Below are 16,025 nucleotides of genomic sequence, written 5' to 3'. Positions count from 1 at the left end.
TTAGTTAGTTAGTTAGTTAGTTAGTTAGTTAGTTAGTTAGTTAGTTAGTTAGTTAGTTAGTTAGTTAGTTAGTTAGTTAGTTAGTTAGTTAGTTAGTTAGTTAGTCAAGTGTAGGGTGAATAAATTTCAATTTTATTCCACACGACCAATTGCATTGTTTCCCTTCCAAGGGTCATATCCTTTTGTAATAATTTTTCCTTTAATCAAATTGATTGAATTACATTTCAATTACAAGTTACTTAACCATACATTTTCTATTATCTTTACATCTCAACAATGGAAATCCCATTAATCAAAGTGATTTTTTTTTCGTGTCGACAATAAAAATCTTACAATAAATAACGCATTGCTGGTATTTGTTCTAAAAAGGATTTTTGGTCGAGAAAAAAAAACAGCTTAAAATAAATAACAAAACTAAAAAAAAAGTTATTCACTTTACTCTTTGTATTGTTGGCTACATGAATGCTTTTATCACAATGCTTAAACAAAAGAATAAAATGTAAAATTAGGGGATTTGGTGAAAACATGTAAATGAAATTTTAGGATTAAAAAAATAAGTTTTAGTTGCTAAAAACAAAATTTAATTTAAAAGCTGTAAATCTCTTTCGTATACAATTTAAAAATTGGCAAGTTGCCCGATGTTGTAGTTGTTGTGTAGTAATGCGAATCGGAAAATTTGTCAATATGGAGAGAGGGGTTAGCAGGGCGTTTGGTGTTTATGTCGATGTTTGTTACTCCTGGAAATAATGGTCCTACATCATAAAATTACTTATTTACTTGGTAACTTATCAAAATTTACTTTAGTTATATCCTGGTGATTTCCGTTGTGTTTACGCAGGGTAAATATATATGTATGTGTGTGTGTGTGTACATTTAAATCGTATTACGTTAAATTTAAAGTAAACAAATTACTTGATTTATAAATATTTGAAAGTCATAAGCTAATTGTCAATATGATATTTAGAAACATAAATATTTTTTCTGCAAATATTTTTCTTCTTAATTTAAAAATAATCGAATAGAAAATCATAAGTCTTTTAAAACTAGAATTAAATTTTTATAAAATACATTTGTCATTTGTGCAACAATTTTATGGGTTTTTGTGTTTTAAAAATACATACATATGTATTTTTCCTGCCTTAAAAAGAGTCATCTATTTCATATTAGTTTATTGTGATGGCAAACACTCAGACAGTTATGGATACATATGAATGTAAGAGCCCATATGCATACATATGTAAGGTTTAAGTTAAAAGGATACTAAAGCCATTAAATGAAATAAATGTACTTTTTTAAAGCTTTTAAGAAAATTACTTTAATAAAAAGCAATTATATAGGAATTTTGGACAATGATTAATAAAAATATATTTGTTTAAATTAATGTTGTCAGTTATGCCCTTATCACTTTTCAAACTTTTGTTCATAATGCTTAAATGCTTGATGTCATTTTATGAGAGATATGTATGCTACAACTAGTTTAGTTGTACATATCGTTTTCATATGTTCACATTTAATATATTCGAAATGATTTATGTACACAGAGATAGTCCTTATAATAATTGCTCTTCAATGTTTAAATTTCATTTTAATAAAAATAATAAATGAATAAAATTTTTAAAGAGTAACAAAATTAAAATAATATTTTAATTTGATTACTCAAATCAAAAATGTTTAAGGAATAACTATTTTCGAAATAAATTTAAACTAATTAAAGTTATTAAGAAAAATGAGTTAAATGAAGAAATTTCTTTAATGAAAAGAGAATTTTCTGTAAAATTATATAAAAAAGTCTTATAACAGGAGTAAACATTTTCTATAAAAAGATACATATTTTTTTCCTTAAAAAAAGGTCTTCCTAGAGTTTTCTATAAAAATTTTACATTTTTTTGATTTTTTTTTTTTTTTAATAAGAATGAGATACTTTCCGAATATTTTCCACAAAAATAGCAAATCTTCTACAACAAGGCAGATTTTCTATAAAAAGAGAGAAATATAAAATTTTCCGAAAATTTTTTATAAAAAGAGAAATTTTCCGACATTTTGCTACAAAAAGTTAATTTTCCCAACATTTTCTATACAAAAGAAAAATTTTTCTAAAATTTTCTATAAAAAATAAATTTTCGAAAATGTTCTATAAATTTCTATAAAATTTTCGAAAATTTTCTATACATTTTCCAAAAATGTTCTGCAAATCTTCCGAAATTTTTTTTTACATTTTTCGATAAATTTTCCAATAATTTTCCATAAATTTTCGAAAAAAATTTCAATAAAAAAAGAAATTTTCCGACATTTTTCTACAAAAATTTTTTTTTTTTGAACATTTTCTATACAAAAGAAAATTTTTTTCCAAAATTTTCCATAAAAAAATTAATTTTCAAAAATTTCTATAAAATTTACAAAAATTTTCTATACATTTTCTATAAATTTTCCGAAAATGTTTTATAAATTTTCCAAAAGTTTTCTATACATATTTCATAAATTTTCCGAAAATTTTCTATAAATTTTCCGAAATTTTTCTGTAAAGAAGAAAAAAATCTATTAAAAGCGAATTTTTTTGAGAATTTTCTATAAAAATTAGAAAATATTCTATAAAAAAGAGAAACTTTCCCAAAATTTTCTATGAAAAGTAAAATTTTCAGTTATTTTCCTATAAAATATGAAATTTTCTATAAACAAAAGATATTTGCCGTAGATTTTCTATAAAAATGCTAAAAATTCCGAAAATTTGCAAAAAAAGATAAATTTTCCCAAAATTATAAAAAAAATAAAAGAAGAAAGAAGATTTTCCATAAATTTTCCTAAAATTTTCTATAAAAGAAAATCTTAGGAAAAAACGGAAAAAAATCTATTAAAAAGTAAAATTTTAATTTTCTTAAAATTTTCTATAAAGAGACAATTTTCGAAGATTTCTTTTAAAAAAGAGAATTTTTCGAAAATTTTTTATAAATAGAGAAAACTTCCGAAAATGTTCTATGAAAAGATAAAATTTCGGAAAATTTTCTACAGAAAGTAAATTCGGCACATTACAGTTAAATAAATATTTTCAACCAAAAATTTACTTATTATTTAAAGTCGCAAATAAAAATGATTTAAATACATTAAAATAATTCAAAATAAATAATTTTTAATTATGTTTACCTGATCCGTAGAATAAATTCAACAAAAAAAAGTATTTTTCTTACAATATACTTAATGTACCTAATACTTACTAATATGTATCTACTATTTACTATCTATTTTCAGTTGAATTTTTGCTGCAACAATTTTAGGAAGAAAAGATAACCATCTACTCTAGTAAAGAAAACAACAACCAAAAAAAAAAAAAAACAAATGTACTATAATAATCTCTGTTAAAAAAAGTGAAAAAATAAGAATTTCTTATTTTTTAACAATAACACCATTAAATGGAATCAAATCAAAAAAATAAGCAATATTTTACACCAAATTCAATCAACCAAAAATAACAAAGTTATTTCAACTATAAATAAATACGAAGTAAAAACAAAATAAAAAGATCTTACTAAGCAAATACTAACATACATATAAGAAGAAAATTTAAATAAAAATTTTATAAAAATATTTATTTAAACTACTAAAAAAAGAAAAAAACATAGAAAAATATTAGCAATAATAAAAATACCAAATATATTTAAAAAGGAATCTAATAAAGAGACAAAATGTCGTTGACCATAAAGCTGATACGTTTCGAAGTGCCCAAGGCCAAAACAAATTTAATAGGACGTGTGGAATTTAGGGGTAAGTTAAACAGAAAAAAATTAAAAGAAATTAAAATATAAATTTTATTGCAAAATATATATTTAAAAAAATTATGTAAACAAATATCGTACTTCGTACTAATTTTTTTATAAAAAATCCATTTTTCGAAAATTTTTTTCTTAAACAGAGAAATTTTTGGACAACTTTTATATATAAAACATAAAAAATGTTTCTTTAAATTTTTTATTAAAAATTTTACGAAAAGTTTCTTTAAAAAGACAATTTTCTGGAAATTTTCTAATTAAAAGACAATTTTCCGAAAAATTTTTATTAAAAAGACAATTTTCCGAAAATTTTCTATTAAAAAGACAATTTTCCGAAAATTTTCTATTAAAAAGACAATTTTCCGAAAATTTTCTATTAAAAAGACAATTTTCCGAAAATTTTCTATTAAAAAGACAATTTTCCGAAAATTTTCTATTAAAAAGACAATTTTCCGAAAATTTTCTATTAAAAAGACAATTTTCCGAAAATTTTCTATTAAAAAGACAATTTTCCGAAAATTTTCTATTAAAAAGACAATTTTCCGAAAATTTTCTATTAAAAAGACAATTTTCCGAGAATTTTCTACTAAAAAGACAATTTGTCTGGAAATTTTCTATTAAAAAGACAATTTTCTGGAAATTTTCTATTAAAAAAACAATTTTCTGGAAATTTTCTATTAAAAAGACAATTTTCTGGAAATTTTCTTTTAAAAAGACAATTTTCTGGAAATTTTCTATTAAAAAGACAATTTTCCGAAAATTTTCTATTAAAAAGACAATTTTCCGAAAATTTTCTATTAAAAAGACAATTTTCCGAAAATTTTCTATTAAAACAATATTTTCAAAAATGTTCTCCAGAAAATAAATTTTTTTAAGAAAATTTTCTATAGAAAATAAATTTTTTTCTAAATTTTTTTTTTGGAATTTGTTTTCTAAAAAAGAGAATTTGACAAAAAAATTTCAAAAATTTTTACTTTTTCTAATATTTTTCTGTTTAAAGGGAACTCTTCGAAATTTTTCTATTAGAGGATATATTTTCCGTAATTATACCCTACACCACTATAGTGGAGAGGGTATTATACGTTTGTGCCGATGTTTGTAACACAAAAAACCGAAAATTTTTCATACCAAATATAAAAATGAGGAAAAAGAAAATAAAAAAAATTAAAATGAGGAAAAAGAAAATAAGTAAAAAAAAAAAAAAACACTCGAGATGGATCTGCAGCTATCCTACACCTTAAAGTATATCCATCGACTCAGAATCACTTTTTGAGTCATGTCCGTCCGTCCATCCATCCATATGTCCGGCTGGCTGTCCATGCAAACCTTGTGCGAAAGCTACAGGCCATAATTTTCAAGATTATTTGATGAAATTTGGACCAAAAGTTTTACATAACTAACTGTTATTTAAAAACGTATAATAAAAGGATAAAATATTTTCGGCCATGCCCGACTATACTTTCCTAATTGTTTTCTATTAAATTCCAAAAAAATCTAGAAAAAAATTGTCTCTAATGTTTGTTTAAACTTCAATTAGGATTCTGTGTCCAACATTGAAAATCATGCCAATCATTTGTATTGTTGAGCCAAGTAAAAGGAAAAGCCAAAAAAAATAATTAAATACCTAAATTTGTATATAAAACATATTATGTTTATTGTCCTTCTTATCTCAACAAAAATCTAATAATTTAATCTAATTTCCTTTGAGTGTCATAAGAACAATGGAAAAAACAAGAAAATTCATAATAATAAAAAGAAAAATCTTAAAGGAAATTTTTCGTATAAATAAATAAGTGGAATATTTATCTGCACCATCAGAATCAGTGATAATAGATTTTGTGATTCAATGAAATTTATTCAAAATGCGTAAAATGTGATTGTTAGTTTTTGTATGATGACTTTTATGACAAATGTAGATATGTCTATCTGTCCGTCTGTCTATCCTTCTTTATGTCCGTTTGTCTGTCCGTCTGTCTCTCTTTCCGTCTGTATATCTGTCTGTCTGTATATCTGTCTGTCTGTCTGCGCATCCTTGTGTCTGCCTTTCATTTCATAAATTCATATTTAAGATGTTTTCTTAATCATCAAAATGTAATGATAGAAATATTTATCATATTTGTTAGCAGATAGACAGACAGACGAACTGAGTGCTTAAAAAAAGTAAAATATTTTTTATATTGATTTTTATTCATATGAACAGCTTTCACCAAAGCATTTAGATATTAAAATTCCCTTTTTGATTTCTAGTTGACTTATAAGATACGTTAAAGGATGTAGATTGAAATTTCATTAATATTATGAAGTTGGATCATAACTTGTTGCCATAAAACCTATGAAAATCACTTTGTCTCTTTCTTTTCAAAAAAATTGCATTATGGTATTTATAAAATACATATTTTCTCTAAATTTAACAAACATTTCATATCATCAATGAAACACATGTGTAAACAATGTGTAACCAATGAAAAATTTCATTAATCGAATGATTAAATTCATAATTGAAATGCAGCTTTTGCCTTGGTGTTAGTATTAATATTATTCACTTCTTATTCATATCATTACTAATTTTTTACACCATTTAAACAAAATTTAAATTTTTCAACATTTTCTTCTTATCTTATCTTCTCTTTATAATTTATAATCTTTTTGATGCGTGACTTTTGTCAGAAATGTTTCAAATATTTCCGTTAGTGGATGTCTAAAGGAATTTCCTTTTCCGCTTTTTTCGTTTGAACATTTTCTTAAGCAAATCGCAAGATGTATTAGTACCAGTATATACACAAACATACAGACACACACAAACAAACACACTTGTGAATAACTTATTAATGACATTTGTAAGAAGCACTGTTTTGAGCGGCAGTAAGATAAAAAAGTCGAATTATTTGACATTTGAACATGTTATGATATTCTTTAGTGTTAAAAATAATAATAATAAATATTTAATTTAATTTATTTACATTCTGTCTTATTCATAACAAGTTCATTGAATAATTTTTTTATGAAAAATTGTTTTATAAACCTGTGATAAATTGTTATTTCCCTAAATGTTTGAATGGATATTAGAGTTATTCGTGCAAAATTGTAAAATTCTTACTGTAATAGTTTCCAATATAAACGACTTTTTGTATTTAATTTACAAGGAAGGTGCCACGCCCCTAATTGTTAGTTCGCCCACTTTTTATTCTAAATTATCATATTGACAAAGTGGTTCCGATAAAATTTGAGGACTCTAACTGTTATATTATCTTATTATTGTTATTAATATTAATATGGGCGTGGCTCCTCGTCCACTTGAAATTTCAAAATAGAAAGCAGTCTATAAACTCTTTCAGACATCAGCCGTGTAGTAGTATATAGAGTACAAACAAACAAACATACAAACAATTTCTTCGGAAATTTAATGTTTATAGAAAATTTTTGGAAATTTTCTCTCTTTATAGAATACTTTCGAAATACCATTGTAGACCCGTCACCTTCGTGAGAAGGGTATGAATGTCGAAGAGGTTTACTTTATGAACTACTGCCTTAACGGCCTTATTACACGACGATCTTTTTCTATCACTTGATGAGCTTTGCAACGACTTACCACCGGTCCATTGTGTACTTTACACGCCGGTGGCAATTTATGGAATTTCCGTGCTCGACCTGTCTAATATCTGACCATTGCTGTCAAGTTGCTTAACTTTCGAGATGCAAAAACATCACTTTCGTTGGCAATCACGCAGAAGTACGAATCCATCAAATAAGTCGAAACACTGCTCTTACTCACAGCGACACACTGTGGTTTACTCCTAACAAGGACAGAAAATTCACAGAAATGACACTTGTATGAGACTCCTTTCATTCGGCTCAAACAACCCAGCTGACTGACACATACATAGGAGAAAAACATACGACACACTTATTTTATATATAAGGGTTGGCAAAGCCTGTATACCCCTATATACAATTGACGCCAACTCATTCCCAGCACCTAGTTCCACAGTCACTCATCTGTGGGGTATCTTTTATCGCAGCAACGAACTTATTCCGAAGTAGATATCGATTTTATCATACATCAGTCTTTTAATCGCAACTTTCTCTCTGTATGTGAGCCACTACATGGATTCCGAAGGAACCTCTATTAATTGAACAGCCAGGACAAAGTCTTGCGGGCAACTGGCCACCCATAGTACCAGATCATGGTTAGATCATAAGCCAAATAATTCCTAGGCCTAGCCGAGGAATAAAATGACATCAACACTTTATAGTGCCGGTAGCATCACCCGGGAGTCAAATATACTATAATAAGCTTCTTTCATTAAGGAAACATGCCCCGGGGGGTGTCAGGAGTGTTTTTATAAGTTTGTCATTCCGTTTGTAGTTTCCATAATATAATTTTACGATCCTATAAAATACATATATTCTGGATATTTATAAGCAGCGGTGTCGATAAAGGCTTGTCCGTCTGTCAGTCTGTCCGTCTGTCCTTCTGTGTATCCATTGAAATCAATTTTCTGAAGACCTCAGTTATCTTTGGGATCCAAATCTTCAAGAATTTTATCAGATATGCTTTTGAAATATTTTCTACTAAAAATCAGCAACATCCGTTCATAAATAAGAGAGATTTAAACAAAAATCCGAGATAATCTCTGAAAATTTCATCGAAAAAGCAAATGTTAATGCAGGCAAAACCAACAACAGGATACACTTATGTAAAAAGGCAGATGTATATATGTATGGCTGTATATTGGTTTAATGTTATTATACCCTATACCACTTTAGTCCTTCAAGTATACCATTTGGCTAAGAACAATTTTCTGAGTCAATTTAGTTTTGTCTGTCTGTCCGTACGTTCGTCCGTCCATCCATGTAAACTTTTTAATCAAGCTACAGGTCGCAATTTCGAAGGTAATTCAAAGAACTTTGGTACGTAATCTTCTTATTGTCCCAGGGACGAAGCCTATTGAAATTGGTTAACATCGGTTCTTTATTTCGTCTAACATCTACAACAGAACCCAACGAATAGGGCTTTTAAGTTCGTAATTATGTTTAATATATTCGTATGTCGAGACCTTCATGAAATTTATAACTATAGATTTAATAGCTCCTATATAGAAAGCCCCCTTCAAAATTTGTTAAAAGTCCACAATTTTATTCAATAATAAATGGCTTAAGTATATCTAAGGCAAGGTACAATTCAACTTAAAGGTAAAATTCAACAGGTATAGGGTATGGTCTGACCTCGCCTGACTATAATTTCTTACTTGTTTTTTTAGCTTTGTGTATTTTGTCGCTTTTTTTGTATAGTTAGTTATTTGATAAATTCTTTTCTGTTCGAAAAATTACCATCAGTATGTAGTAATCTCTGCTTATGCATTTTTATCTTTAATTTTTCAACAAATTCCTTTCCCAAAAAAAACTCTAAAAACTTTATGTAACAAATTTTTACCATGACACAGAGAAATCTGCTGTTGCTACACGTTCTACATAACAAATCCATCATAATTTTTCTTACTAGTCCAAATATAATACAGAATTTATGGTCATAATCACTGTTTTGATCTAACCACACATTTTCATGATTATGCCAGCAACCACAGGATATACAACATATACAGTCAAAAACACATCATTCACACCACTGAAATATGTGTTGAAACATGAACATTTAACAACTATTCACTCGTACAAACTACAAAAACACTTATGATTCGTGCATGACTTTTTGAACGCCAAAGAAAAATATATATTTTTTTAAATTTATCACATTCATCTCCTAAGAAAATCTTATTTGAACAAGTCGAACAACAAAAGAACAAAACTGTTAGAAAAACTAATAATATCACGAATGCCAGTGAAAACACAGAATATATTAAAGAAAAGATAAACAATCATTATTCTTTTTATACTCTACACCACTTTAGTGGGTAGTGTGGGTCTGTGCTGATGTAGGTAACGCACAACAATATTGGTACTATACCAACCTTGAAGTATACAAATCGGACGACTCAGCATCATTTTCTAAGTCGTCGTCAGTCCGTCTGTCTGTTCGTCCGTCTGTCTGTCTGTCTGTCTGTCTGTCCGTCTGTCTATCCGTCCGTCTGTCTATCCGTCCGTCTGTCTGTCCATATAAAACTTGAATCAAACTACAGGACACAATTTTTAAAATAATTCTGTGAAATTTGGTACATGATCTTCTATTGTCCCAAGGATGAAGCTTAATGAAAATTTTTAAGATCGGTCCTTGTAATCAAACTAAAGGTCGCAATTTCGGAGATAATTAAATGAAATTTGGCGCATGATCTCCTATAGTACCGTAAACGAAGCCTATTGTAAATGGTTAACATCGGTCCATTTTTTCATCTGAACCCGACGAATAGAGATTTTAAGTTCATAATAATGTTTAATATACTCGTACCTCGACACAAAACTGCAAAAGCAATGTTCTAAGTATACTAGTCTTGATGGCCTTTATGAACTCTATAATTATAGGGCCTAATTAGACCCTAGCCCCTAGTCCACAATTTTATTCAACAATAAATGGCTTAATATCTGAGACAAGGTACAATACAACTTAAATGCTTTATTATGAAAATTAAATCATACTTTATTTTTGTAACAGGTGTAGGGTATATATATGGTCAGCCTCGCCCGGCAATAATTTCTTACTTGTTTTTTCTTTTGCTCATTTTTTTATAGGCAACAACTTGTAGATAAACAAATGAAAATACTTTTTTGAAAAATTAGGATACAATAAGGAATATTTAAGGAAATAACTGCACAGAGAAGATAAATGTATTCACAGAGTGAAACTTACTTACGGTTAAAGTTGTGTCTGAGTTTTTTAGCAAAAGTTTGATAAAAGTTTTGTTTTTAAATTAAATAATAGTTTTGCAAGAGATTTTTGTGGTAAATCTGTTTGAATAGTTGATGGTTTATGGGCTTAATTTGTTGAATAGATAAACAGGGAGAAAGAGAAAAATAATGCAAAATGTAATTTAAATTAATCTACAAAAAAAGAAATTTTTAAAAAAGGATTTTCTTTATAAAAAGAGTTTCTTTTTGAAAATATTATTCTTTTCTACATTCCATTCTTAACTCGCTAAATATACTTTTCGTTAACAATATAATTCAATTAAATTTTCATTGACAATTTAAAACGGATTTTGATTGTCTTGCGTGACATTCAAAATTATTATAATACAAACCACACACATGATAGACAATAACGCAGAAAAATTCCTTTTGAAATTTTTGCTTTTAAAAAACTCTTCTAACATTCCTCTGTACGGTGAAATTTATGACAAAAATAATAACAATAACTAAGAAATAACATTCTTAAGATGTGCTTTTTGCGCAAAACAAAAAATAATAAAGAAAATCAAGTACATTATATAAAACCAGACACAGACACAGATTGAAAAGCCCACAGCAAGTGGGATAAAAGTGTGTGTTTATCTATAAAATGCTGGTGTGAGTGTGTGAGCTATAGGAAGTTTGAGAAAGATATTGGTATTTCTGACACTCAAGTTCGTCTGTGAAATAATTCAGATTCTCAACTTTATTCCACATATATAAAATAGTTCAGAATCTGAACTATATTCCATCTAGGAAGTTGCTCAGAATCTGAATTATATTCCGTTTAGGAAAAAGTTCAGAGTCTGAACTATATTCCGTTTAGGAAAAAGTTCAGAATCTGAACTATATTCTGTTTAGGAAATAGTTCAGAATCTATATTCTGTTTAGGAAATAGTTCAGAATTTGAAATAGTTCAAAATCTGAAGTATATTCAGACTAGGAAATAGTTCAGTATCTGAACTATATTCCGTCTAGGAAATAGTTCAGTATCTGAACTATATTCCGTCTAGGAAATAGTTCAGAATCTGAACTATATTCCGTCTAGTAAATAGTTCAGAATCTGAACTATATTCCGTCTAGGAAATAGTTCAGAATCTAAACTATATTCCTTCTAGGAAATAGTTCAGAATCTAAACTATATTTCGTCTAGGAAATAGTTCAGAATCTAAACTATATTCCGTCTAGGAAATAGTTCAGAATCTAAACTATATTCCATCCAGGAAATAGTTCAGAATCTAAACTATATTCCGTCTAGGAAATAGTTCAGAATCTGAACTATATTCCGTCTAGGAAATAGTTCAGAATCTGAACTATATTCCGTCTAGGAAATAGTTCAGAATCTGAACTATATTCCGTCTAGGAAATAGTTCAGAATCTGAACTATATTCCGTCTAGGAAATAGTTCAGAATCTGAACTATATTCCGTCTAGGAAATTGTTCAGAATCTGAACTATATTCCGTCTAGGAAATTGTTCAGAATCTGAACTATATTCCGTCTAGGAAATTGTTCAGAATCTGAACTATATTCCGTCTAGGAAATTGTTTAGAATCTGAACTATATTCCGTCTAGGAAATTGTTCAGAATCTGAACTATATTCCGTCTAGGAAATTGTTCAGAATCTGAACTATATCCCGTCTAGGAAATTGTTCAGAATCTGAACTATATTCCGTCTAGGAAATTGTTCAGAATCTGAACTATATTCCGTCTAGGAAATTGTTCAGAATCTGAACTATATTCCGTCTAGGAAATTGTTCAGAATTTGAACTATATTCAGTCTAAGAAATAGTTCAGAATCTGAACTATATTTCGTATAGGAAATAGTTCTGAATCTGAACTATATTCCGTCTAGGAAATAGTTCAGAATCTGAACTATATTCCGTCTAGGAAATAGTTCAGAATCTGAACTATATTCCGTCTAGGAAATAGTTCAGAATCTGAACTATATTCCGTCTAGGAAATAGTTCAGAATCAGAACTATATTCCATCTAGGATATAGTTCTGTCCAGGAAATAGTTCAGAATCTAAATTATATTTCGTCTAGCAAATAGTTCAGAATCTGAAATATATAACGTTTAGAAATTAGCCATATTTCGTCTAGGAAATAGTTCAGAATCTGAGTTATATTTCGTCTAGGAAATAGTTCAAAATCTGAACTATATTCCGCCTAGAAAATTGTTCAAAATCTGAACTATATTCCGCCTAGAAAATAGTTCAGAATCTCATCTATATTCCGTCTATGAAATAGTTCAGAATCTGACCTCTTCATGAATCTTAACATTACCTAACCATTCTTTACCTAATTGTCTTGTAGGGTGCTTGCTATACACTCTCATAAAAAAGTAATTACTACTACAGCTGTCGCAGTCAAAGACAACAAAATGTATAATTAAAAATAAACATAAAATTTTCCAAAACATAAAAACGACATTAAGCCATTAACTACTACACTAGACACAACATTAAAGTTTAAATTTTATAATTTATAAACCAAAAATTCTTTCATTCCAGGTGTTGCTCATATAACGTCGGAGTTGTGTTCATCTTCAACGCAAATTGATGTCAACCAGGTAAATTTATTCAATGTCTTTTATAAAATGTTTTTATTTTTCATATTTACGCTTTTAAATGCCCATAAATATTCAAATTGTGGTTTTAAGCCTTTCTTTTGTATTTTATTCTCTTGTTAACGAAAACTATAGAATTGATCTTGATTGATTGTACTTCTTACCAATACAACTTGTTGTTGTTGTGGTAATCTTTTCATCCTTTATGGCAGTTATTAAGCATCATTACGTTTTGTATCCGTTTAACACAATATACATTTCATTGTTTGATTGGCAAATTACTTTCTGTTATTGTGTGGAGTCCTTGCCGTTCCTGATTTTGCATTTAATCCTGTTTGTTGATTATTAATGAGCAATCTGTCATTATATGTATTGTGTTTGATTGTGGTTACTATCGTTGAGAGGACAAAGTGAAAGGTATTCAACAAACAAGTCAGCAGATTGGTTAGTTAACTGAAAGGGGGACAAGGAACTATTAAGTGTATGATAAATTACTCATAGTAGGACAAACAACAAGGAAATAATTGTTTTATAAAAAATGAGAACATTGAGCCATGTCATTAACTACTAGTAGAATAAAGTTTTGTTTATTTTATTTTTTTTATAAAAGTTATACTTCTGTAGGACCTCCGGTACCTACGTAATATAGAAAATTACTGAATGAAAAAGATTTTTACACATTGCAACCTATTGATACGAGGAAAGGAGACTGTATTGGTTTATGAAACCAGTGAACTATAATCCGTTTAGAAAATAGTTCAAAATATGAACTATATTCCGTCTAGGAAACAGTTCAGAATGTGAACTATATTTCGTCTTGTAAATAGTTCACAATCGAAGCTATGTTCCTTCGGATTCTGAACTATATTCTTTCTAAGAAATAGTTCAGAATCTGAACTATATTCCGTCTAGGAAATAGTTCAGAATCTGAACTATATTCCGTCTAGGAAATAGTTCAGAATCTGAACTATATTCCGTGTAGGAAATAGTTCAGAATCTGAACTATATTCCGTCTAGGAAATAGTTCAGAATCTGAACTATATTCCGTCTAAGAAATAGTTCAGAATCTGAACTATATTCTGTCTAGGAAATAGTTCAGAATCTGAACTATATTCTGTCTAGGAAATAGTTCAGAATCTGAACTATATTCCGTCTAGGAAATAGTTCAGAATCTGAACTATATTCCGTCTAGGAAATAGTTAAGAATCTGAACTATATTCCGTCTAGGAAATAGTCCAGAATCTGAATTATATTCCGTCTAGGAAATAGTTCAGAATCTGGACTATATTCCGTCTTGGAAATAGTTCAGAATCTGAACTATATTCCGTCTTGGAAATAGTTCAGAATCTGAACTATATTCCGTCTTGGAAATAGTTCAGAATCTGAACTATATTCCGTCTAGGAAATAGTTCAGAATATGAACTATATTCCGTCTAGGAAATAGTTCAGAATCTGAACTATATTCCGTCTAGGAAATAGTTCAGAATCTAAACTATATTCCGTCTAGGAAATAGTTAAGAATCTGAACGATATTTCGTCTGGGAAATAGTTCAGAATCTGAACTATATTCCGTCTAGGAAATAGTTCAGAATCTGAACTATATTCCGTCTAGGAAATAGTTCAGAATCTGAACTATATTCCGTCTAGGAAATAGTTCAGAATCTGAACTATATTCCGTCTTGGAAATAGTTCAGAATCTGAACTATATTCCGTCTAGGAAATAGTTCAGAATCTTCATTATATTCCATCTAGGAAATAGTGCTGAATCTGAACTATATTACGTCTAGAAATCTGAACTATATTCCATCTAGTAAATAGTTCGGAATCTGATTTGTATTTCATCTAGAAAATAGTCCAGAATCTGAATTATATTTCTTCTAGAAAGTAGTTGAGAATCTGAAGTTTATTTCTTGAAAATAGTTCAGAATCTGAACCATATACCATCTAGGAAATAGTTCAGAATCGGAATTATATTTCGTCTAAAAAGTAGTTTAGAATCTGAACTTTATTCCGTTTAGGAAATGGTTCAGTATCTGAAGTATACTTCATTTTGAAAATAGTTCAGAATTTGAACTATATTTCGTCTAGAAAATAGTATGTTTAATTGTATCTATGTATATCCGACTTTCTTATTTGTATCTTTCGAGAACGTACTGTAAGAAGTACTGCCTACATAAATCGATACTTAAACAATGTCACCTTCATATGCCATTAGGCTTACGCACAGAATAACGTCTTCAATTAACGGGAATGTTGCAGTATTTTATGACATTAACTGGGCTAGTGATAGGAAGCTGGGTAAAGAAAAAATGAAGAAGGTTAAACTAAAAGAAATAATAAAGTTACGACTACACATATATGTACATAAATGTAGAAGGAAAATATTTGACATATAATTTTACACACGTACATAGTACTTACATTTATGTCGAGTACATAAATGTATTGTACGAGTTTGTAATATTAATTACATATTAAAGGACAAATTATTTGTCAATATTCAATGGGAAATACATACACCAAAAGAAATGTTGAAAGTCGTATACATTATAGATAAATGAACAAACACACATTAAGAATTTTGTATTATTTTCTTACTTGTTCTTTTTTCTTCGCAGTCATTTATTTGGCCCTTGGCACGTCCCGCCAATGATGAGGAGCCTCTAATTGTCGAACTACGAACACAAACAACAAAAACTTTAATTAAGACCGGCTTAAGTCATGCTTCGGGTGGTCTAATGGGTGGCACAGCCACTGGCACCATAACCAGCAGCAGCAAATGTATTGGGCAATACATGATGTTAATGCAAGGTAAGTAAAAAAGAAGATGAGGAAAAAATTTTGCTGGTTGTTTAA

The 16,025-nt window shown here is 28.5% G+C and overlaps 1 protein-coding gene across 4 annotated transcripts in view; it reads left to right on the top strand.

Annotated features, from left to right (window-relative positions):
* Positions 1-16,025, top strand: part of LOC124418605 — a 63,171-nt gene extending 47,146 nt beyond the window's left edge. For 3 of the 4 annotated variants that reach the window (XM_046945335.1, XM_046945336.1, XM_046945334.1), the window contains exons 2-4: positions 3,244-3,756; positions 13,114-13,172; positions 15,788-16,025. In XM_046945335.1, coding sequence (XP_046801291.1) covers positions 3,678-3,756; positions 13,114-13,172; positions 15,788-15,988 — 339 coding nt within the window. In that variant the 5' untranslated portion in view covers positions 3,244-3,677 and the 3' untranslated portion in view covers positions 15,989-16,025. The remainder of the gene's footprint in view (positions 1-3,243; positions 3,757-13,113; positions 13,173-15,787) is intronic. The other variant, XM_046945337.1, reaches the window with a different exon arrangement.

Source organism: Lucilia cuprina, chromosome 3 (genome assembly GCF_022045245.1).
Source record: "Lucilia cuprina isolate Lc7/37 chromosome 3, ASM2204524v1, whole genome shotgun sequence".
Lineage (NCBI taxonomy): Eukaryota > Metazoa > Arthropoda > Insecta > Diptera > Calliphoridae > Lucilia > Lucilia cuprina.
This window is presented reverse-complemented; position numbering and strand designations above follow the sequence as displayed.